The sequence below is a fragment of the Macaca nemestrina genome, chromosome 18 (assembly GCF_043159975.1).
Source record: "Macaca nemestrina isolate mMacNem1 chromosome 18, mMacNem.hap1, whole genome shotgun sequence".
Classification (NCBI taxonomy): Eukaryota; Metazoa; Chordata; class Mammalia; order Primates; family Cercopithecidae; genus Macaca; species Macaca nemestrina.
In genome coordinates, this window is record NC_092142.1 from 14,828,561 (window position 1) to 14,851,154 (window position 22,594).

Below are 22,594 nucleotides of genomic sequence, written 5' to 3' on the forward strand. Positions count from 1 at the left end.
CATATGAAATAAATATTGCAGTAGCCAATTAGCCATTCTAAAGGTAAAAGCTACAAGGCCAAATGTGGGGAACTGAAGTAAATTAAATCCAGCTCAGAGGAAAGAGGAAGATAAATTGCTAAAAGCAACTGTACTGCAATACTTGTAATCTGCACCCGCCCATCTGCACCTGCCATTAGTTGGGGTGTGTGTGTGAGCGCACAGTGAGCCATCAGACACACAGGAAGTGGTTCCATGAAGAGCTGACAGGAAATAATGGAATAAGCAAAAAGTTCTGGAGTAAGGCAAGTCAGGTTGGACCATTTTACTAGCTGCATAACCTTGAACAGGTCTCACTGCTTCGTCTAAAAGATGGACCTAGTACTATTTTATGTTGCATAGGACTTCTGTGATACAGCAAAGTTGCTGGGCAAGTTTTTAATGAACGCTAGGTCTTTTCCCCTTATCAATAAGCTGACCCAACATGGAACATGGCTGTTCCCCAGGAAGCCAACAGTCTATAGTCAAAAAGATGCTAGTTTTCACTGCCTACCTGTGCAGCTGCTGAGCAAGAATGATGTGTACAGAGGGGCCAGAACTGTAGAAGCCATCTACAGGAGACCCGGACCAGAGGGGAAATGAAGGCCACTAACAGTGTTCTTTCCAGCACCTTCCAAAAAGGGAGAGCTGTAGATCAACATAGGGCCAGTCTCGAAACTGGCAGATAAGAAGGTATAGTTTTTAAAAAGCAGCAGCTATGGTCAGGTTTCCACAGAACTCATTTTCACAGCCCTGTTTTGTTGGAGTGTAAGGAATCATTTAGGAACAACTTTTCTTTTTAAACAGATACTTGGCTGTGTGTGTTGGCTCATGCCTGTAATCCCAGTACTTCAGGAAGCTGATGAGGGAGGGCTGGAGCCTAGGAGTTTGAGACCAGCCTGGGCATCACAGGGAGACCCCACCTCTACAAAAAATTTAAAAATTTGCCAGGTGTGGTGGCACACACCTGTGGTCCCAGCTACCTAGGAGGCTGAGGTGGGAGGATCACTTGAGGCCAGGATATCAAGGCTGTGGTGAGCTGTGATAGTGCTACTGCATTCCAGCCCAGGTGGGTGACAGAGTGAAACTGTCTCAAAAAAAAAAAAAAAAAAAAAAAAAAGAGGGACGGAGGGAGGAAACAAACAAACAGATATTTAAGAACATCTGTCTCCTGCTACAGTGGACCTTAATCCATAGCTTGCATTATACACAAAGATTAACTTGAATTGTACATTTTAATTGTAAAACCTAAAACTGTAAAACTTCTGGAAGAAAACATAGAAGAAAATATTTGCAACTTACAATTATGCAAAGATTTCTTAGATACGACACCAAAGGTATAATCCAAGAGGAAAAATCTGATACACTGGACTTTATCAAAATTTAAAACTTCCACTCTTCAAAAGACACTGTTAAAATAATGAAAAGAGGCTGGCTGCAGTGGCTCATGCCTATAATCCCAGCACTTTGGGAGGCTGAGGCCAGCAGATCACGAGGTCAGGTGTTCGAGACCAGCTTGGCCAACATGGTGAAACCTGTCTCTACTGAAAAAGTACAAAAATTAGCCGGGCATGGTGGCAGGCACCTGTAATCCCAGCCACTCAGAAGGCTGAGGCAGGAGAATCGCTTGAACCCGGGAGGCAGAGGTTGCAGTGAACCAAGATCGTGCCACTGCACACCAGCCTGGGCGACAAAGCAAGACTCTGTCTCAACAACAACAACAACAACAACAACAACAACAACAAACCACCACCACCACCACCAACAACAACAACACAATGAAAAGAAAAGCCAATCTAGAATATATCTGTAAAAACTTAAAAGGACTTGCATCCAGAATCTATAAAGAACTCTCAAAATGCAGTCAGAAAACAAACAACCCCAGAAAAAAGGGAAAAAATGAAAAGATATTTCACCAAATAAGAAATCCAGATGGCAAAAAAATCACAGGAAAAGATGCTTATTAGTCATTAGGGAAATAAAAACCAAAGCCACAATGAGATACCACTACATACCCATTAGAACTGCTGAACAAACAAGCAAGAGGGGTGTGTATCAATATCAAGTACTGGTGAAGGTACAGAGTGAGCCGAAGCCTTGTATCCTGCTGGGGGAAATCCAAAATGGTGAAGCCACTTTGGAAAGAGTGTATCAATTTCTCATAAAATTAAATATATAGTTACCATATGACCCAGCAATCCCACTCCTAGATATTTACCCAAAGAAAATGAAAACTTAATTCATACAAAAACCTGTACACAAATATTTATAGCAGCTTGATTCTTGGTTGCCAAAAAACTGGCAACAACCTAAATGTCCTTCTCCTGGGCGATGGATAAACAGTGATACCTGCATACAGTGGAATACTACTTAGCAGTAAAACAGAGTGAACTGAGGATACACACAACACCACAAATCTCAAACGCATCATGCTAAATGAAAGAAGTTAAATGAAAGACTCAAAAGGCTAACTATTGCATGATTCCAGGTATATGACATTCTGGAAAAGGTAAAATCGCAGGGACAGAAACAAGACCAATGGCTGCTGGGATCTGTGTGGGGGTTGGGGGAAGGATCAACTCCAGAGGGGCATGAGGGAAATTTCTGGAGTGATGGAGTTCTATATCTTGATCGTAGTGGTGGTTGTATGACTGTACACAGATGTCAAAACTCATCAAATTGTATACCTGAAAGTGATGACTTTCACTGGGTGCAATTATATCTTACTGAAGCTGACCTGGCAAAAGATATTAAGAACAGTGTTTTAAAAGAAAACCAACAGAATGTTAATATGAAATACTATGCTTGTAGTTAAGATTATTTAAAGGGGGAAAAGGCAGGATACAAGTTGCATGCAGGGTGTGAGGTCGGCCGCAGAGCAAGAATGCTTGTTACCACAGCATCAAGTAGGGGGCTGGCGGGGGGGGCCTGTCTTCTATTTTTCTGCATTTTCCAAATTCGCATGCTGAGTACGTTATTTTTATTAACCAAAACAACAAAAAATTAAAAGATGGGGAACACAAAAGGTGAATATTGGCCGGGCGCAGTGGCTCAAGCCTGTAATCCCAGCACTTTGGGAGGCCGAGACGGGCGAATCACGAGGTCAGAAGATCGAGACCATCCTGGCTGACACGGTGAAACCCCGTCTCTACTAAAAAATACAAAAAACTAGCCGGGCGAGGTGGCGGGCGCCTGTAGTCCCAGCTACTTGGGAGGCTGAGGCAGGAGAATGGCGAGAACCCGGGAGGCGGAGCTTGCAGTGAGCTGAGATCCGGCCACTGCACTCCAGCCTGGGCGGCAGAGCGAGACTCCGTCTCAAAAAAAAAAAAAAAAAAAAGGCCGGGCGCGGTGGCTCAAGCCTGTAATCCCAGCACTTTGGGAGGCCGAGACGGGTGGATCACGAGATCAGGAGATCGAGACTATCCTGGCTAACACGGTGAAACCCCGTCTCTACTAAAAAATACAAAAAACTAGCCGGGCGAGGTGGCGGGCGCCTGTAGTCCCAGCTACTCGGGAGGCTGAGGCAGGAGAATGGCGTGAACCCGGGAGGCGGAGCTTGCAGTGAGCTGAGATCCGGCCACTGCACTCCAGCCTGGGCGACAGAGCGAGACTCCGTCTCAAAAAAAAAAAAAAAAAAAGGTGAATATTTCTACTTTTCTCCCCTTTACCTAACTGGAGTTGAAATGGAGAAACTCGAAGGCATAAGCATTGCTTTTTCCAGGTGAATCCCAAATGGAATCTAAGAAGCTGCACAGGACACTAGAAGCTTCCCATTGTATCCTCTTCCACAGAGTGGAATCTGTACACAGGAAGGTCCTTTGGGAAGCTGCACACAAATTTCTAACTAGGAAACGCTCAAGGGGGTATGCCTTGGGGCCAATTTCCCACACTAAGAAGGTGAGCCCCCTTCCTGCAAGGGTGATGACATCCTGGAGTTGCCAGGAGGAACAGGAAGGGCACAAATGCACACTGAGTGCCCTGCCTCTGCCTCACTGCATAGCAGCCCACACCTCCTTCACCACGTTCACTGCAAACCACACTTGAACATAGTAATTAAAAGGCTCCTTGGGAGGTTGCTCGGCTGCCTCAGCCTGGTCTCTCAGGTGACCGACAGCAGCAGCTGTAGATCTTGTTTCTGACTTTAATGAGACCTATAACAGCATGAGGAGACTGCTGCTCTAAGTAGGTTTCTAAATTTTTATACTGTAACCCTCAGGATTTCAGCTTGGAAAGTTCAGCAGGTTAGTGAAGACTCCAATAAAACTCCAGGTTCTTTGGCAAACACTTAAAAGGTCTAACGTGTTGTTTTAAATGTTAGGGGAAAAAAGACTTTGAACAATGTCTGTATTTACAGGACAAAAAATAACCAGGAATAGTCAATGTATCTCCTTTGGGCATGCCTCTGTAAACACTGTCTAACTAAGGTGCTGATGGAACCTGCGCCTAGGGACCAGCCAGCAGTATTTTCAGAATGGTCAGCCCAGGCAGCATCAGACCATCCATGCGACCCTGAGATTTTCCAGAGAAGTGGGAGGGTGGGCAACGTTTCTCCAGGCCCCAGGAACACACCAACAAGAACAAGTATGTGACAGAAATCGTCAATTAAACATGACCTGGGAAAACAGTCACACTTCCTAAAGACATTTTATTCCAGCATTAATGGCATGCAGAAGTTTTCCTTTGTGTACCAACTGAGTATGTACCTAGAACTGCTCGGATGGAAAGTGAGCACAGTCATATCAACACAGTCATATCAACACAGTCATATCAACAGAAAAGGAGGGAACTTACGCTGTATGTTCACCTCCTGAAAATAGGATCGAAACAACCACACTTAAGAGAAAAATATTTGCTAGGTACATAGTATATACATAAACTATAAGGCCTGAAGGAGAGTGGTCACTTGGCTTTCCTTCCCTTCCTCCGTCCTCTTTCTCTCTTTTTCTCTCTCTCTCTTTTTCTCCCTCCCCTCCCCTCCCTTCCTCTCCCCTCCTCTCCTCTCCTTTCTTTCTTTCTTGAGACCGAGTCTTGGAGTCTTGTTCTGTCGCCCAGGCTGCAGTGCAGTGGCGCCATGTGTTCTCACTGCAACCTCAGCCTCCTGAGCTCAAGCGAGTCTCCTGCCTCAGCCTCCCGCCTCAGCCTCCCAAGTAGCTGGAAGGACCACCATTCACAGCTAATTTTTCTATTTTTAGTAGAGACAAGGTTTTGCCATGTGGGCCAGGCTGGTCTCAAACTCCTGACCCAAGGAGATGGAATAACAGGCGTGAGCCACCATGCCCAGCCTGCTTGGATTTCTATCAAATGATTTTATCACATGAAAGTCTAGATTGGTAATTGTTTCTGACCTAGAACAGCTGCAAGAAACACTAACCTTTGTAAAGAATCCTTCATTTCCTCTAAAGTTTGGATACATTTTCCCAGCCTCCCACATATATAGATACTTTTAAGTCTGCCACTCTAAGCCTCAGTTTCCTCTGTACAACTGGGAAAGAGTATCTGTGCCTTACTGCATGTTTAAAAGGTCTAGACAAGACAATAAAGGATGTTCCTAGCACGCTAATAGTATAAACCCAATAAATAGTCCTTTCTTCCGCTATTTAAGTCATTTTGTTATTTGGGATTGGATCTCTAGCACTTAATTCTTAGTGTATCTTCAATATCAAAATGTATACTATGAGTTCATATGCTTGGGTCAAGAAAAAAATCAAAAGAAAAAGAACAGATACAAAGAGATTACATTTTTTTTTTTTTTTTGAGACGGAGTTTCGCTCTTGTCACCCAGGCTGGAGTGCAATGGCACAATCTCAGCTCACTGCAACCTCCACCTCCCCGGTTCAAGCGATTCTCCTGCCTCAGCCTCCCGACTAGTGCACAGGTGTGCACCACCATGCCAGGCTAATTTTTGTATTTTTAGTAGAGACGGGGTTTTGCCATGTTGGCCAGACTGGTCTCGAACTCTTGACCTCAGGTGATCTGCCCGCCTCGCCCTCCCAAAGTACTGGGATTACAGGCGTGAGCCACTGCACCTGGCGAGATTAAATTTTTAAAAATGTGTTTTGTGTGGTATTTGTTGAGCACCAGTTGTTCTGGAATTGCTACAACATAGGATATTCCAGCGTCCTAATTTTTGCTACTTCCTCCTTGGAGGAAGTGCCCTTTTATGTCTTTCATGCCCTCACTGCCAGTGCTGGGCCCCCAAGCCCCCGAGGATCTGTTGAGTACCTGCTGAGACACTTTTCTGAGTACCAGAGCTCAGACCCAAAGCCTCAGCACTGTTTTGGGTTGGACAGACTTTGTCACGCCGTGCCTAGCACTCTAATACAGTTCCTGCCACCACCCGAACCAGACCCGCACGGCTCCTGGCACATTCTAAATACCTCTGAGAGTTTAATGCAGACCCTTAACAGGGCTTGAACTTTGTACTCGCACTCATTATGGGACCTTATTAAAGTAAATGAGCAAGTCAAATTGGTTGATTCCACAGGTTCTGCACCTGATATCCTGACCTACATCCTGCTGATACTAATAGGATTAAACACTGAAAACAAACCAGGTGGAAGGGATCCATTCAGTTTCCACCTGGCACCGCCAGGGGTCTTGCTCGATGAATGGTGCTCCAGAAGAAAGCTCGATTCACTCAAGTTCTCTGATTCAGTGAAAAGTTGTCAAGATGTCTCTTTTTCTCTCTTTTTTTTTTTGGTAGCGCCGACAAAAAAGTACAAAATCTACAATTTTTTTTTTTTAGCTCAAATCTTGTGGCAGTGACAGCTTTACTGTCAATGGGAGGAAAAAAACCCCTATTTTAATTACAGTATTATAAATTCAAAACCCTCAATAACTTATAGAAAGTTTTCACTTAAAACGATGAAAGCTATAAAAGGAACTAATCTATTAATGCAGTCTATTATTAGTTATTTTAATTTTAATATTTTTCAGATTATGCTGATATAGAGGGGAAAAACGAAAACCTTGTCCCTGAGAAGTAATAAACTAAAAAAATCCAGAAGAGAAAGATATGAAGGACAGGAATGCAAGAGGGGAAACTCTCCTGCCCCTCTAAATCCTGCTCAGTATGATCTCTAGAAATCATGCTAACATTTATTATTTTAACATGTGTTGAGCACATGAAACATGACAGTGGTAATAAAGGTATCAAATATGAAGACTAAGGATGCTACAGATTAAAAACTTCTCCAATACTTTTTCTTTTTTTTCTTGAGACAAGGTCTCGCTGTGTCCCCCAGGTTGGAGTGCAGTGATGTGATCATAGCTCATTGCAGTCAAAACTCCTGGGCTCAAGCGATCCTCCTGATTCAGCCTCCTGAGTAGCTGGGACTACAGGTCCATGCAGCTAATTTTTTTTTTTTTTTTTTTTTTGTAGAGACAAGGTCTCACTATATTGCCCAGGCTGGTGTCAAAACTTCTGGGCTCAAGCCATCCTCCCGCCTCAGCTTCCCAGAGTGGTAGGATTATCGTTGTAAGCTACCATGCCTGGCCCCCTCCAATAGTTAATTCAGGGAAAGGAGAGGAAGTAAGTAAAGAGAGACACCCAGAGTCAAGGAGACAGCTAAAACATCCAATCCAGGCTTCAAACACGAGTTTAAGTTTTCTGTTGAAATTCAGTTTCAGCATAATGTATAAAAAGCATATGTGACATTTTTGCTACTTGTCTGTTTTCATTAATATCAATGAGATTCAGAAAACTCCCCACAGATCGGGCCACATGCAAAAGTGGATTAATTAAAACAGTGATTTCATAGCTTGGGTATGAATCAAGTTCCATTGCTTGACTACTACGTTCCTTTGATTTGATTGTTAGTTCTGCTAACCGTGACAACTGTCACAATGTGAGACAAAGGAGAATGATTATAATTGTGTCTGGGTCAGTGTCTCTCAACACATAACCTTGGTTAAAAGCACTGGTTTTCTTTTGTGTGTGTGTATGTGAGACAGGGTCTCACTCTGTTGCTCAGGATGGAGTGCAGTGGTGCAATCTTGGCTCACTGTAGCCTGGACCTCCCCGGGCTTAGGGAGTCCCCTTACTTCAGTCTCCTAAGTACCTGGGACTACAGGCACGCACCACCACACCTGGCTAATTTTTGTATTTTCAGTAGAGACGTGGTTTTGCCATGTTGGCCATGCGGGTCTTGAACTCCTGACCTCAAGTGATCCACCCATCTTGGCCTCCCAAAGTGCTGGGATTACAGGCGTGAGCCACCAAGCCTGGCCTCACCGGCTTTCTTGTAGGACAGACTTAATGGCTCTGGGACTTTGGGTAACTCACATAACCCTTTGGGCCTCCGTTTTCTTAACCGTAAAATGGATAATGATGACTATCTCAAGGATTTAAATGAAATAATTTCTGTTACACATTAAGCATTGTCCTGGCCCCAGTAGAAAGCACTCAATAAGCAGTGGCTATAATTACTGTCACTGTGACTGCTGCCTTGCTGGACCACCCCCAGCAGCAGGGAACGGCCTTTTCCATGTGCTGACTGACAAGATGCCCTTCTGGCCTCTTGCTCTGGCCCTGCGTGGTGTGTGTGCATGAAGGGCTGAGTGAGGCACATCTGCGGGTTGGAGAGGACATGGGATTCAGCTCAGGTGGGCCTGGGTCTGCCTTTCGGCTGTGCTTCTTTTTTTTTTTTTTTTTTTTGAGGCGGAGTCTCGCTTTCTTGCCCAGGCTGGAGGGCAGTGGCCGGATCTCAGCTCACTGCAAGCTCCGCCTCCCGGGTTTACGCCATTCTCCTGCCTCAGCCTCCCGAGTAGCTGGGACTACAGGCACACGCCACCTCGCCCGGCTAGTTTTTTGTATTTTTTAGTAGAGACGGGGTTTCACCGTGTTAGCCAGGATGGTCTCGATCTCCTGACCTCGTGATTCGCCCGTCTCGGCCTCCCAAAGTGCTGGGATTACAGGCTTGAGCCACCGCGCCCAGCCTCGGCTGTGCTTCTTAAGAGCAGCATGGCCCTGCACACTTAGCCTCTCTGAGCCCAGGCATCTGCTTCATCAAATAAGGATGATGAAATAAGGAGAGAAATGGCTCCTACTACAGCATCTAGCATGTAGTAGGCTCTCAACAGGTGCTAATTTCCTGTTTCGTTTGCTTCTTATGTAATTCTGCTTAGGAGAGAAATCCAGGTTGCCTGGGGGTTTTGCTGGAAACAGTGAAAACTCTGCTACTGAAAATAACATGTAGGAGGGGCCTCAGCACACATTTAAATGCACATTTTAAATATTGAGGCTGCTTTAAACACATCAGCAAAACCTCTACACCACGGAGGAGAGAGAGATTACCAAAATAGACTAGCCATCTTTAACAAGGAGACCCCCCAGGCCTTCTGCTACCCGAGCCAGAGCTTTTTAGGATTCCTCAAATTAAATTGATCCTAAAAATATCTGCTCTGGTGGAAGACTACATGGGCTTTGCCACCAAGTGAAGCCTTGCTATAATTTCTCCCCCAAAATAGGAGTTTCTAGAGCATTTAGAGTCCACAGCCTTCAGCAAGATCTAATACAAACCTGCTGGAGAAAGCTCCTTCTTCATTCTTTTTAATTTCTTGGCCTTTTTCCTTCCCTCTGAGAGGGGCTCTGCACAGGAGTCAGTCTGCTCAAGCTCAGCGTCGGAAATCTCCCCCGACACTCCGTCCTCCAGGCCAGCTTCCTCTTGACTAGGACTCAAATTTCTCTTTCCTACTGTGCTGGGAGCTGTAAAACTGAAATGCAAAAAGTGGAACAACATGAAAGGTGCTGAGAGTTACAGGAAGACTAGTCTATAAAAATATTTTAATACTCTTAATTCTATTAACACTCAGCCAGCCATCAACAACATGGGCAGCTGCTGCCTGTGTGTAAAAATTAAAGACCTTATTATGAACTGAACTCTGAAAGTTTACCTATAACAAGCTTATTCAGAAAAAAGTCCTAAATTAGGCTTCTAAATAGATATATACAAATCTAAGCTGATCCGAGTGCTCAAGAACAAATTCGTAAAGTTCCTAGTCTCTATTTTGATAAAACTATTGTAACCGAATAGTAGAATAGAATAGTAGAGACACTATAACTAAATAATAGTTTTGATTACATTAAATCAGAAGATAGGATTATTCCCTTCATGACTGCCTAATGGATAAACAGCATAACTGCAGAATTCTTCAATCAGTTTGCTATCCCACTGCTTAAAATTTGGATATAGTTACAGAGCATACCCTACCTTCATGTAATCCTCTTCCTTTCCAAAAAGATGACTTGTTAAATGTGTAATTAAATCTGGTTTCATTTTGAAAGCTTTATAGGATTTGACATATTGAATTAAATCAGATTATGTGTCCTGATTTTTCCTTAAGAAAATGTTCCCTGAAATATAACTAGATAAAAAGCGTGTCCACATAGCCAGTGAGTCCTTTCTCCTCTAAACGGGTCTTAGAGATTTTTTTATTATAGCCCCCAAGTTATGAAAAGCCTCAAATAAATTCAAAGCATTCTATTTAGGAAATGCCATTCAAGCACACAGGGAGGGTGGGGAGTGAGAGAGATAAAATGATCCTATCACCTTTTCCTAGGAGGTGGGTGCTTTTAAATTCTATCTATCTATCTATCTATCTATCTATCTATCTATCTATCTATCTATCTATCTATCTATGTATCTTATTATTTCTGAGACACGGTCTTGCTCTGTCACCTAGGCTGGAGTGCAGTGGTGCAATCTTGGCTCACTGTAGCCTCTGTCTCCCGGGTTCAAGTGATTCTCCTGCCTCACCCTCCCAAGTAGCTGGGATTACAGGCACCCATCACCATGCCCGGCTAATTTTTTTTTTTTTCCTGAGACAGAGTCTCACTCTGTCCCCCAGGCTGGGGTGCAGTGACACAATCTCAGCTCACTGCAATCTCTGGCCCCCAAGTTCAAGCGATTCTCCTGCCTCAGCCTCCTGAGTAGCTAGGATTACAGACATGCGCCACGAAGCCCAGCTAATTTTTGTTTTTTTAGTAGAGACAGGGTTTCACCACGTTGGCCAGGCTGGTCTCCAACTCCCGACCTCGTGATCTGCCCGCTTCGGCCTCCCAAAGTGCTGGGATTATAAGCTTGAGTCACCACGCCTGGCCTCTGCTAATTTTTGTATTTTTAGTAGAGGTGAGATTTTGCCATGTTGGCCAAGCTGGTCTTGAATGATGGACCTCAAGTGATCTGCCCGCCTCGGCCTCCCAAAGTGCTGGGATTACACGTGTGAGCCACCACGCCCAGCCAGGAGGTGAATAGTTTAAAATGTTCTATATAAAAAACTCTGGCTCCCTAAATATTCAAGTTCCTCCACATTACTCCTGCACTCAACATCTTCCCTGAATCTGCCAACCGTACTTGACGGTACACTCAGGGGACGGAGGAGAACACATTGCCTTCCTGGTGGTTCTCTAAGGCATGGGAAGCAGAAGAGGCTGGAGCACTCATCCTCCTATGACTGGCTGGCTAGCCTTTCATTTGTCCTCTTTTTCATGTCTATTATAGACAGCTTTCTGAAACATCTCTTTTAATTGAGGGACTATGGAAAAAAGTGAGGGTATTAATGGTAATGTTTTGGGGGGGTGCTGTTAAAAATGCATGCTAAAGTTTCCTGTTTAAAAACTGATACCTTTAAGAAGATTTTTTAAAGACTAGAAAAAGTTTGGCTGATTTCAGAAAATTTAGAAAATTCAGAAAGTATAAGAAGATAATAATGGTTCTTCCATCACGAAAGGGGAAGAGGCCTAAAAATTCCTTTGCATTGCAAATTCAGGAACCTGGTAGCCTCTGAGACATACAAAAATGTTTAATGAAAACTCAGCTAGAACCACGGGCATTAAAAATACTCTGTGAAATATAAAGTCTAGAAATAGCTGCAACTGTACATAGAAATCTACTATATAACAGTGGTATCTCTAAATACTGGGGCATATATGGACTTCAAAATAATGGTGTTGGGACAAGCAGAAAAGGATAACATTAGAACCATTCCTCACACCATATGAAAGAATAAATGCCTAATGGATTAGATATCTAAATGCAAAAACGGGAACTTTACAGGTACTAAAAGAAAACGTGGGTGAATGCCTCCAAAATCTAGGTGTAGAAAAAGGTTTTCTTGTCATGTCTCACAATCCAGACATAATAAAGGATTTATGAATGTGACCTCATAGATGTAAACATCTTTTGCAGGGCAATAAATAACATAAGCAAAGACAAATGACAAACCAGGAGGAAATATTTGCAACCTGTATCACCGATAAAGGATTAATATCTCTAACAAATTATAACTCAAACTTGCAGAGAAAAAGAAAGACCAAAAGTCCTATAGAAAACTGAAAAAGCTATGAATAAACAGCTCATTACACACACTCCTTAAACACATGAAAAGATGTTCAACTCCATTCATAATGCAAAATAAAAACACTGAAATATCACTTCTCATCCACTAGGTTTTTAGACTGGCAAAAACCTTCAAAAGCTTGATAATATACTCCATTAGTAAACTGGGGAAATGGGTCCTTTCTCACATTACTGGTACGAATGCAAAATAGCACGACTTATTCTTATGGAAGGAATGTGGCAATATCTAACAAAACCGCATACACTTCCAGGAATTTAGAAGATATACCTCCTACAATGCAAAAATATGTATGTACAAGTTATTCATTACAGCATTATTTGGAACTGCAAAATACTGCAAAGTACCTAAATGTTTAAGCATAAAAAACTGGTTGAATACAAAACAGCACATACAATCAATGAATTACTAAGCAGTTACCAAAAAGAAAGATCTCAAAGAACCGAAAATGATGATGGAATGATTTCCAGTAAAATATGTGCAAAAAGCCAAGTGCAAAAGAACAACTTATGAACCTGGTATGCCCAATCTCAAATAGGGTGTGGGAGAGAATTGCAAACAAATCCTGAACCCTTTAGTAGGTTTGCTTCTGTAGTAGAATGAGTGAAGCAATTCTGAAAACACTTAGCTGCATGGTAGCATTGGGTAAATCAGTAAATGTGCTGATGTTTCTGGAAGACAGACATAAACATATTAGAATAAGGGAAGATAAGGAAGAACCCTCTGAGGATAGACTGAAATTGGAGATATGGGTTTGGGCTTGTGATTTCTAAAAATAAGTATGCATATATGTGTTCATATTTATGTATACATACACACATATATATATACGTATATTTATTCAGGGATAGATAATTGTATCTATCCAGGCACAAAATTCCCAGCTCTGTCTACAGAAAGGACATAGAAACACAGACACCACAGAAGCAATGGGCATATCTACTGTCCAGATCTTAGTTTCTAATACCCTACCAAAAGGAACCAGGGCTCCTCAAATAAGTGGCTGATTCCAGGCTCAAGGGAGATAAATTATAAAATGAGTCTAAAATATTTTGCAATACCAAAAAGTAAAAAACTTTTAGGCATGTCACAGGGAAATAGGAACTAGCTTGAACGGAAAGGGCGCCCACTGGGAAAATCTGAGACAATGTATGCCCTCTAATTTATTAGGGGGCAGTAATAAATTCTGAATCATTGAAAAAAAAAAAAAAAAAGGAATCCATGAGTCTACATCAATACGTAAGATAAGGAGAGGGAAGGGAAAGAAGAACTCCAACTCTCCACTATAAACCTAAATTTAAATTGCTTGGCACATCATCCAGGATCCTCTATCATCTGGGTCCCAATCTGCTTTCCTGGCCTATCTTTCACTAGGCAGCCAAGCTGCAGAGACTATATAGGTTTACCTAACGAAGTCCATCGTCCGTACTCTCCCACATGCCCATCATCCCACCAGAAGTTTATCAGCCCAAATAAATCCCACACTGCCCATTTCAATGTTACCGTTCATGCTAAGACCCTACCGCCCATCTCCTCCTGCTCAACATCACTCTCCTCCAGGAATGTTCCCAATCCCTGTTTACTGTTCTTTCCATGCTTCCCATAACACTCTGCTTGTCTGTCTCAAGAGGACTTTAACTCGTTCATCTTATTTTTTATAATAAACCGAAACTAGGAGCAGTGCATCCACAGGAGAATGGATAAACTGGGCTATATTCATACAATGAAATATAATTCAGCAATTAAAAAATGAATTACTGTTAACTCCAACAACACAGATGAATCTCAAACACTCTAAGTGAATAAAGCCTTCACAGGAAAGGGTGGGTATTTTATAAACCCATTTATATGAAATTCCAGAAAAGGCTAAACTAATCTTCAGAGAAAAAAATTCAGAAAAATGACGGATATGGGACGGTAGGCAGGGATTGACTGGTGGAACATGAGGGAACTTTCCGGGGTGATGTTAATTTTCTGTGTCTTTATAGGAGTGTGGTTTGGTCAAAACTCCTATCTTGGCCAGGTGTGGTGGTTCACACTTGTAATCCCAACAGTCAGGGAGGCCAAGGCAGGAGGATTGCTTGAGCCCAGGAGTTCAAGACTAGCCTGGGCAATGTGGCAAAACCCCGTCTCCAAAGAAAAAAAAATACAAAAAATTAGCCAGGTACAGTGGTGGCATGCCTGTAGTCCCACCTATTTGGGAGGCTGAGGTAGGAGGACTGCTTGAGTCTGGGAGTTTGAGGTTTCAGTGAGCCATGACCATCCCACTGCACTCCAGCCTGGGTGACAGAGACCTTGTCTCAAACAACAACAACAACAACCACCACTCCATATCTCAACATCATGTGGCTATTCTATGGACATAGAGATTGATTCATTTTAGCATTAACTGCAAGCAATGATTTTGAAGGCACTTACTAGAATACACTGGTTGTGTCCTAACCACAGGTTATTATGGTATTTATGGCCAACAAGACCCATGCATCTGTAATGCTCCTCTCCATAAACAACTGACTGCTCTGCAACAAGGACTCCGCCAGATGTGCTTCTGCAGGGTTCTTGTTTCTATGTAACATTTAAGTTTACAAAGAATTTTCCTGAATAGTTTCTCAATTGATTTACAACTTTATTTATTTATTCATTTAGGGACAGAGTCTTGCTCTGTTACCCAGGCTGGAGTGCAGTGGTGCAATCTTGGTACACTGTAACCTCCATCTCCCCGGTTCAAGTGATTTTCGTGCCTCAGCCTCCCAGCTAATTTTTGTATTTTTAGTAGAAACAGGGTTTCACCATGTTGGCCAGGCTGGTCTTGAAATCCTGACCTCAGGAGATCAGCCTGCCTCGGCCTCCCAAAGTGCTAGGATTACAGGCGTGAGCCACCGCACCCGGCATACAGCATATTTCTTAATTGCTAATCTGTAGTTTCTGCTCTCAAATAAGTCTTTTGCTTCCTAGGAGAGGTTAATGGTTATTGGGCATCCTGCCTGAGAAAGTTCTCAGATATATGTGGAATTAGTTTCTTTCATATAATGTTTCTATATGTATTTAAGACCTGCCATCCTCTAATAAAAATAAAAGCTGTGATTATATCCCATATAACTCAACTACGGCAGTTTTAAATAAAAAATAGTTTTAATTATACATTAAAAACCAGATATATGTAACACTGCCTTTATAAATGTGATTATATATTTGGAAGGTACTGCTGTGCACACGTGTGTGTGCACTCGTGTGTGTAGCACTCTCAATACCTGTATGTTGATGAGGCATTCTTTTATTAACTGATTTTAAATGTCAAAAGGTAAAATGAGAGGCAAAACAATCTCCCATTCATATGGTCAGATTTTACATACAGATTTATAATGTACAAAGTGAGCTAGTTTATAATGAATATGAAATGGACATTTAAATCCACTGTAAGAAGTGGTGATTAATTAAAAAATAAAATGTCACAGACACAGCTTGGTATGCTAAAATTGAACATTAAACTTTGATTAGTGTTTTGTTAAAAGCTAAGTTACTGTCAATTATCCATCAAATTCCACAAGTGTGAACATCTCCAGTAACTTTTTCCTTTTAGTAGAAAAAAATGTTTGCTTATAGAAAGACCATATTTTCAAACCCTTACAAATACATTTTTCCATAAGACAGTAACAAAAATCTAGCTGCCATATGAACATCTTCCCCATTTTAGTTAGGGTATTATTTACATGTAATGGAATTCACTTATTTTAAATGTACAGTTTGGTTAACTTTGGGAATTGCTTATAACCATGTAACTATTACTACAATTGAGATACAGAACAATGCCCTTTCCCTAAAAAGATTCCTCGTGTCACTCTGTACTCAATCCACGTTGTCACAGCAACCATTAATCTGCTTACAGTCCTATTTATGTAGTTTTGCCTTTTCCAGAAGTTCATGTGAATGAAATCACACAATATTTAGTCTTTTGTTTGACTCTTTTCACTTAGCATAATACTTTGAGAGTCAGCCACATGTCTGTTAGTACTAGTACTTTATTTCATAGTATGGCTGGATCACAATTTATTCATTTACCAGTTGATGGACATTTGGGCTGCTTCCAAGTTTTTGTCATTATAAATAATGCTGGTATGAATATTTGGGTAAAAGCTAGCTTTTACTATTAAAAACATAAGTTTTTATTTTTCAAAGATAAATACCTAGAAGGATTTCTGGGTGATATATACAAATATGTTTGCAATTTATGTTTAACTTTACAGGAAACTGCCAAACTATTTATTAGCCATCTGTGTATCTTTTTTGAAGAATCTGTTGAAATGTTTTGACCTCATCCCCCTTTTAAAAAAATGGGTGGTTTTCTGAATTGCCGAGTCTATATTGTAAGAGTACATATGATCATGATACAACTATTTTGCATGTAGATACAACTACGTTATTAGATCTGCAGTTTGAAAATTTTTGGCCTGGTGTGATGGCTCATGCCTGTAATCCTAGCACTCTGGAAGCCAAGGTGGGTAGATCGCTTGAGCTCAGGAGTTCAAGACCAGCCTGGGCAACATGGTGAATCCCCACCTCTATTTAAAATAAAAAAAGGAAAAGAAATTTTTTTCCACAGTGTGTACCTTCTCTTCAGTTTCTTAATAGTATCTTTTGAAGAAAAGAATATTTAATTCTGACTAAGTCCAATTTATCAACATTTTTCTTTTATGGCTCATGCTTTTGTTGTCATATCTAAGAAATCTTTGCCTAATGCAAGATACTAAGATTTCCTTTCATTTTTTTCTTCTACCAGTGGTTATCATTTTAGCTTTTCCATTTAGTTCTATGAGTCGCTTCAAGTTCATTTTAAATGTGGTGCAACGTAAGAACAGAAATGTGTTTTTTGGCATAGTTATCCAGTTGTTTCAGTACTGTATGCTGACAAAACCTTCCTTCGCCTACTAGATTAGCAGCACCTCTGTCAGGAATTTTTGTTTTTTCCAAATTCTCAACAGTCATTAGCTTCGAGATTCAGAAATGAGAAATTCAGAATTCCCAAATCATAAAATATTCTGCATTTTTCATAGCACTGTGTTATATATTGTTGAATAATGAGTTATAAATAGCAAATCACTTTTATGTGATACAGCTATACTGAAAGCTTCAGGGGTTAGTTCTACAAAGTAATATATAATAATATACGCACAGGTTATTACGAACGAATACACTGTGAGAAAAGCAACCTCTACCTGATATAGACATTTGTTAACAGAAAACATTAAAAACACAGCAGCACCAAATGAATGCCAAATAAATATCATTTAAAAATTGAAAGATGCCACAAATATTTAAAAGTTATTCTTAAATGATCTTTAAAACACACAAGCATTAATTAATATTTGTTTTGTGAAAAATATTCCAAATGTGGAAAAGCTTCATGTTATGCTGAACATTGGTCAAGAGTTGGTCAAACTCTTCAGAGTGTGTCCAAAGCAAATTGCAGTTGGGATTTAGACTACATACGGCTTCATATAAGCCCAATTCCTTTCCTAGTGTTGAAAATATTTTGTCTGCTTGCCTTTGATTTTGCCTTGATTTTGCTTTTCCTAATTCAAATTTTATATCAGCTGATTTCACATTGAGAGTATTCCACAATCATATTCACACATCTTCTCTTTACATTTCTCCTGTAAAAGTATTTACAAAGAACTGTAGCCTACATTAAATATTCAAACATTGGAAAACACCAGTGAACATTATTGGATTCTATGAAGATAATGTAACATTTGGCTATCCTAGCAAAGTTAACAGCACTACACAGGAATCATGCTTCAAAGCTACCAACTTAAAGGTTGCTGCCAAAACTTACATCTTCCAACAAGACTTGCAGGATTTTGTAAAGTGTACTCATGTGCATAACTCAATAGATTTTTATTGAGAAGAATGACTCACTATTAATAGCAGGCAAGGCCATAAATACATACTTGCAATATGGTGACAGTGACAAGCAAGAATGACTTGATTGGACTGTGACCCCTTCTCTCCTACATGTTGGTGTCCTGGTTCTGAAATGATGACCTTAATCTATGACTCTATGACTGTGCTCTTGCCTTTGACCTGATGCTGGATAATTCCTTTAAACTACTAATGCCCATGTTGGCTGTTAAAATTTTAATTCTTGCAGAATTTTTCCTTTTCCTGATTTCTTGACTCATTTTGCTCACAATTTGGAATAAGAGTCAAATGTCTCTAAATGCTAAGAAGGAATTCCTGCATGGAAAAAATATGGGAAATCAACTGATCACACATGTGTGGTTGTATTCTTGGACTCTCTATTCTGTTTCGCTACCTGTCTTTCCTTACCCAGCCCCACACTGTATTACTACAGTTTTACAGTAAGTTTTTTTTCTTTTTTTTTTTTAAACCGATGGGGTCTGACTCTGTCACCTGGGCTAGAGTGCAGTGGTGCAATCACAGCTCACTGCAGCCTCAACCTCCCAGGCTCAAGCGATCCTCCCACCTCTGCCTCCTGAGTAGCTGGGACTACAGGCATGCACTACCACACCTGACTAATTTTTAATTTTTTTTGTAAGAATGGGGGTGTCTTGCTATGTTGCCTCAGGCTGGTTTTGAACTTCTGGGCTCAACTAATCCTCCCTCCTTGGCCTCCCAAAGTGCTGGTATTACAGGCGTGAACGACCATGCCTGGCTTACAGTAAGTCTTAAAGATAGGTAGAGAAAGTCCTTTAGTTGGCTGGAACGTTCATGCTGCTGTATAAAATAACAAACAGTCCCCTTTCGTTTTAAAGAGCTGCTGTTTACAACATTCTCTTATTTGGTAACTGTATATCACCCTTTGAAGCTGGACACATGTACACTCCCATTTTGCAGACAAGAAACCTCATCTTCAGGGTAAATGACCTCCCCCAGGTACTGCTGCTGGGCAGGTCTGAGACTGCACTCCAAGTTCAATGTTCTTGGCACTACTTTATAAACTCCCATCTTCCTAGGGCCAGCTCTCCTCACTGTGCCAGTCTCAACTGAAAAGAGACCACCCCCCAACCCCCGCGGAGGAGTCCAAATAGCCACTTACCTTGTCACATTCATTCCTCTGCCCTGTTTTATTTTTCTCCTCCTACTTGCCTCTGCCTTGTTTCTTATTTATGTCCTTACTTATCTATTCTCTCTCTCTGCCACTAGAATGTATGTTCTATGAGAGCAGGCTCTTAACTGCTTGTGCTCTCCGTACCTGGCACAGAGCCTGGCACAGAGTAAGTCCTTGGCCAAGGTTTGCTGAATGGATGAAATAAGTGAAAGCTACCTCCTTAAAAGCAATAATGCAAGTGACAAACAAAAAATTGCTTATTTCATCCTGAATTAGAAATAATATTAACATAGTTTACATTCCAGTGCATGGGCAACTTCTCCTGCTAGGCTGAATGAAAGCACATTCCCTATTAGATGTAGCTAAGGGATTGAGGGAATGTCCCACCGTGCAAACTACCTCACACAGCAAAATGAACTGGAGAGATCCGGTAAGTGGGAGCTAGAAATGCCTTTTTATTGTGTTCACAAACTCTCATGGTGAATTTGAATTCTATGAGCATGACTGTTTCTGTGTTTGGGGCTCAATTTAGGCGGGAGAGGGGAAGATGTTGGACAACCTATGTTCAGTTCAGAAGCCAAACCCTCAGAGATAAACCAGGATTCTTATTTCTAACAAAGAATTTGAGTGTTGGGGCCAGGCACAGTGGCTCACACCTGTAATCCCTGCACTTTGGGAGGCCGAGGTGGGCAGATCACTTGAGGTCAGGAGTTCGAGACCAGCCTGGCCTAACATGGTGAAACTTTGTCTCTACTAAACATACAAAAAACAACCGGGCATCATGATGCACGCCTGTAATCCCAGCTACTCGGGAGGCTGAGGCAGGAGAATTGCTCGAACCCGGGAGGCGGAGCTTGCAGTGAGCCAAGATCGCACCACTGTACTCCAGCCTGGGCGACAGAGTGAGACTCTGTCTCAAAAAAAAAAAAAAAAAAAAAAGAGTCTGAAAACAAACTTAGCATTAAATCAGGTCTGAATGGTAGCTGTCTGGTAATAAAGGACATCTCTTGTGGAATAGGGGTGTGTGTGTGTGTGTGTATGTGTATGCGTGAGAGAGGGGGGAGAGAGAGAGAGAGAGAGAGAGAGAGAGAGAGAGAGAGAGAGAAAACATGAAAGCATTGTATGTGTTCCATCCTAGACATAAAGCTTATTTGTGAATATGAGGCTTAAGAGAAAAACTGGTTCAACATTACAAAGAATCAATGGCATTCAATAAGAAATACTTTTCACAAGAACCTGTTTTGAATATTTCAAACAATCCCCTACTGTCAACTCGCTTTAACATGGAAAAGATTAACTGATACAAACATGAAAGATATTACATTAATAATAACTTCTAAATGTAAAATATATAATCAGTATACAATTAGTTGGACCTGAATTTAGAACATCTGAAATTTTCAGAGGCTAGGATGAAATTTACTTTTGTACTAAAATTTACCTTTTGACTTCAATGAAAGGACTTACTAATCAAATTAGCAACATAATCAAGGCTATAAGAAAAACAAAACATCATCCCTGCATACCAAAAGGCCAACTATTTCAGAAAATAAACTACTTTTTAAAATTTTCCAGGAAGTTAAACATGACCGATTGAACACACTATTTATCTGCAAAGAGAAGATAACACCTACGGAGGAAAAGAGAAGAGGAAAGGCAGCATCAGAGAATGGGGTATCAGCTCACCTTGCAGGCACTCTCTTTGTAGAGGAAAAGCAGGGAGAAGAGTGGCAAAGAGCTCTGCATAGCGGCAGAAACAGAAATCTTAAGTGTTCTACAAAAGGCAGATTTACCCAAGAGAGCCCTGCAAAATCTCAGCACAACCAGGCCCTAGATTCCTAAAACGAGCAGGTGATAAGGACTGCAGCCATGTCAGGAGGGAGCAAGCCTGTAACAGGATCCCCCATCCCAGAGAAGCCAGGGACTGGCATCACCCCAGGCCAGTAGGAGCTAGATAGGAGGTTTAGACCCGGGTAAAAATGATCTCTGCAGGCTCAGTGGCACCAGGTACAATGGTGAAGAGTGGGAGTGAGGCGATATGAGCTGACAAAATGGGGTAGTCATCCCTCACATACCAAGGAGTGAGGGCTCCAGCTCCCTTCTGCCAATCTGTACCCAGAGCACAGCAGTTAGGCTTGTATCCCCCAAGCTGAAAATCAGAGAATCAATCTCTAAAAAAACTGAATCCTTACAGCTAGTATCATATTTAACACTGAAAGATTGAAAGCTTGATCCTCCTAAGATCAGGAACAAGACAAAGATGTCAGCTCTCACAACTTCTATTCAACAATGTACTAGAGGTACATTACAATAAAGGCAAGAGAAAGAAAATGTGTATGGGAAAATTTGTACTGGGGAGATAAATGCAAATGTCTTTATTTGTAGATACGATTTCTTAAACAAAAAATACCCAATACTCTACAATAAATTATTAGAACTGATAAGTGAATAAGTAAGGAAGGTCTAAGAATACAAGGTCAAAATAAAAAGGTTATTATATTTCTTTATATTAGCAATAAATGACTGGAAATGGAACTTTAAAAACATATGACTTACAACAGATCAAAAGGTAAAATACTAAGGGACAACTCCAGTATAGCACCTGCAAAATTTGTATGCTAAAAACTCTAATACACTGATGAGAGAAATCAAAGAAAGCCTAAGTAAGTGAAAAGATATACTACATTCATGGGTTGGAAGTCTATATGTAGTTAAGATGTTAATTCTCCTCAAAATGGTCTACAGGTTCAATACAATTCCAATCAAAGAGCTAGCAGGCTTTTTGTAGAAACTGACAAACTCGACTAAAATTTTTGTGGGAAAGTGAATACACTTTTATATAAAAAAGACAAGATTAAAGGGTACACTATTTGATTTCAAGACTCACTACAAAGCTACAGTAATCAAGACAGTATGGTACTGGTAAAAGAACAGACATATAGATCAATGGAAGAGAATAGTGTCCAGAAATAGAGCCACATGTATATGATCAAATGATTTTTGACTAACGAGTCATACATAATTCAGTAATTTGCTTTTCATAAAATAGTGCTGGAATAATTGGATATCTATATGCCAAAAATAAACTCATATCCATGCCTCATACCATATATAAAAATTAACTTGAAATAGATCATATACCTAAAATAA

General features: G+C 41.0%; 1 protein-coding gene across 3 annotated transcripts in view; it reads right to left on the reverse strand.

The window, feature by feature from the left end:
- LOC105467735 (poly(A)-specific ribonuclease) overlaps positions 1 to 22,594 on the reverse strand; it is a 200,101-nt gene that overhangs the window by 2,832 nt on the left and 174,675 nt on the right. For all 3 annotated transcript variants that reach the window (XM_011717420.2, XM_011717416.2, XM_011717419.3), the window contains one exon: positions 9,539 to 9,732. In XM_011717420.2, the coding sequence (XP_011715722.1) occupies positions 9,539 to 9,732 (194 nt within the window). The remainder of the gene's footprint in view (positions 1 to 9,538; positions 9,733 to 22,594) is intronic.